Here is a 3206-nt window from a genome sequence, read left to right on the forward strand (position 1 = left end):
AACAAGTCATTTTGTTTTACTGCAGTAAGTTGGTGGCTTATTAGTTGGAGATCAAAGTTACCTTTTTGAACTTCAAATCCTACTGTTCTTCCAAACTCTTGCCTCTTTCCAGCTATTGGGAAGAGAAGATGAACTTTCCTACTAAATGTAAATAAGTTAATAGCATTTAGAAAGTCTTTTTACAAGTTAGAAATCATTCAGTTGCTAAATTAATTATTTGTCTCTTACATTTTAGGTTGTTTCAGGTTATACTGTATTTAAAAATGGCTCCTTTCAGATAGGGCATGCAGCCTGCCAGTTCAGGCTTCCCCCACAGTAACAGGTGCATCATGTTAACAGCAGTAATGTGTGCAACAGGTATTGCAGGTGGGTGGCAGGGAAGTGATTGTGAAAAGTTGAAAAGAAAAGCTTTGGGATACATTTGGGATCCCATACTGTGAAAAATGGAAAAGTTGATAGCTTAAATGTATTTTTCATCCTTGCTACTCTGAGCTGATAGAAGTTAACTTCAGTGTAGTCTGTCCTGAATTAGCTGTTCTGTAGTCCATGCAAAAGAATTGATGTACATTTCTGGGACTGTCTTTTTCCAATAAATGTTCTCTCATAACAGCCTTGTTAGCTTGCAGAAAGATGTTAGGTTCCTGGGAAACATAACTTTGAGATGAGTTTTTACTTTGCCAAATATTGTTTGCTTTAGAATTAGCAATTTGTCTAGTATTCACTTCAAGGTTTGGGATTAACTTGGAAGGAGAAAAATAAGCTAAAAATGAAATCCTGGTCAACAGACATCTGAATTGTCAAGTCTTCCTCATCTTCAGTATGTTGGCAGGAAAATTGCATGCATAAGGAAAGTCCGATGGATGATAATCCATTTTCAGGTTCTTGGCTGGAGCACAGGAATTTACACATGCACACATTGATAATTCCTTAACTAGCAGTGTTTGACCTGGATTAACCCAAGTCTGAGAATAAAGAAATTACAAACTACTTCCAGACATGGTAGAAAGGGGTAGAAAAACCAGGAGTCATAAGCAGTCTAACAGCTGCTTCAGATGAGAAATCTTAATTACAGGTAAGAGAGCTAATTATATGTTCTCGCTTCCCCTGTACTCAAGTAGGATAGTTGCATCTTTCCCCAGCACACCATCTATTACTAGCTAGCCCATCTTCAGAATCTTCTGTTCGCTACTCTCTCAATCTTGTAAAGTATCTTTTTTCCCTTCTCTTTTTTAGAATAGTTTAAATGTGGGTTTTTTGCCCTCTATTTATATTAATACTAACTAGTGGCTATTGTATGAAAGCATCTTGATACAGGACATATCAGCAATAGAGGAAATAAATATATAGTCAGCAGTACCATAGGAATTGTGCAAGAGCTAATGTTGAGTAACCTATAATAGGGAAAGACTGATTGTAAATTTTTAAGCACCTAAAAGTCAAAAGTAATCTTTGAAGGTATGTTTTGCAGTTTCTTCTTTCTCTCTTGCATCTGTGCTAACACGTGCATTTGGAGCTGCAGCAGTTCTTTCTCCTACAATAAAGAACATATGAATACATAAAGCATATTACTTTTGTGATGGGCAGTTTCTTGTATAGCAAGTATCATCCAGTACACCAATGCACTAGCGTGTAGCTGCATTGCACCTTACAAAATAAGTGATACAAAATGTAGCAGTTACACAGAACATGAATGGAGCCAAGCTTGAAATCCACGAGTAAGTTGAAACTTGATTGTTTCTTGTCAATCTGTAAAAATTAAAGTGTTCATTTTAACCAGGTATCATTCCAAAGCAAAGGCACAAAGAAGTATTGTTAGTGCAGAAAGAATATTGCTATACTTACTTAACTGTTCTTTCCTTTTAGGCATGGACCTAACTTAAAAGGGACATTAAAGAATGCATTATTTTTCTGTTGTTTATTTTTGATCTTGCTGTGAATGATCACTGTATTTTTCCTTCTCTCAATAGTCATAAGATTATGAATATCTTGGTCTACAAGAAGACTTCTCAAACAAGTATTTCAATCAGGAAGAAATACCATAGCAAAAGAGGATTTTATTTTATCTTTTTGGTGTTTTTTTTTTTCATTTTTACAGTTGGAAGATGATGGGAAGCTATTCTATACCCTTGATGATGGTCATACCAGATTTACTGATCTCATCCAGCTAGTGGAATTCTACCAACTTAATAAAGGAGTACTGCCTTGCAAGTTAAAACACTATTGTGCACGAATTGCTCTTTAACCAAAGCATCTGTTGTTTCACCAGAGGGAAAGGAAGATACTGGAATACTTTTTCCCCTAAAGGCAATTTGTATAGTAAGATGGGACAAAGCATTATATTGTAAGGATTCTATGTTTTAGATGCAAAAAAAAAAAAAATTCTATATGGATAAGAACTTTGCATTGTGATTGTCACAGCAGAATTAACTTTATGGTTTTAAAAAAACATTCTTTCCTATGTAATAGTTTAGTGTTCTCTTGGACTTCTTTGGGCTTTTTCAACTGAAAAGAATTTAAAAAAAAATAATACTGTGTAACTTCTACAACAGTGCAACTGAAGGGAAGGTCTTTGTTCTTCGGTTTAAAATTAACTTTTTGTCTCTTCAAATGTTTCTCATAATTTCTATTCATCACACAGAAGAATAACATTTATTGTGGTGAGGATAAGAAGCTGAACTGCACATTTTATTTGTAAATAAAATGAATAAATATTTTGCACTATATTTTTGAATGCTGCTTTGAGGATTATCATACAAAAAGTGAAAAATCATTAAAACTACTTATAACTGATCCATTGTATAGCTCTTACTGTTGTAATATTTTGAAGGATTTTTTCTCTAATGACTTGATCTACATCTTTATACAGAGCTGGAGTGTCACTTGGCTGTGATATGTATAAACATGCATAAAATATCATGTAGTGCATAAGGTGGTTTAGAGTATACCTACAGTCTCTGAGAGAGAAAGAGAGTGTTGTTAAGTACTGTGGATTGTTGGAGAGTTGGAGAGGAAATCAACTTCCATTGCCTTTAAAAAATAAAGGTAACATTTTAATATTTACAGTATTAACAAGTATTTACAGTATTAAAAAAATTAAGGTAAATCCAGTGAACTTTACTCTTTGCTGAAAACCTGATGAGAGTGTTCGCAGTCGGTTCCTAGCTTATTTTATTATTTATCACAGAATAAACCCTTCAATATAGCTA

General features: G+C 34.1%; 1 protein-coding gene across 1 annotated transcript in view; it reads left to right on the forward strand.

The window, feature by feature from the left end:
- Positions 1 to 2242, forward strand: part of GRB14 (growth factor receptor-bound protein 14) — a 50568-nt gene extending 48326 nt beyond the window's left edge. The window contains exon 13 of the mRNA XM_009894611.1: positions 2096 to 2242. Within this exon, the coding sequence (XP_009892913.1) occupies positions 2096 to 2242 (147 nt within the window). The remainder of the gene's footprint in view (positions 1 to 2095) is intronic.
- The last annotated feature ends 964 nt before the right edge of the window (positions 2243 to 3206 follow it).

This window comes from Charadrius vociferus, unplaced genomic scaffold (assembly GCF_000708025.1).
Source record: "Charadrius vociferus isolate BGI_N301 unplaced genomic scaffold, ASM70802v2 scaffold161, whole genome shotgun sequence".
Classification (NCBI taxonomy): domain Eukaryota; kingdom Metazoa; phylum Chordata; class Aves; order Charadriiformes; family Charadriidae; genus Charadrius; species Charadrius vociferus.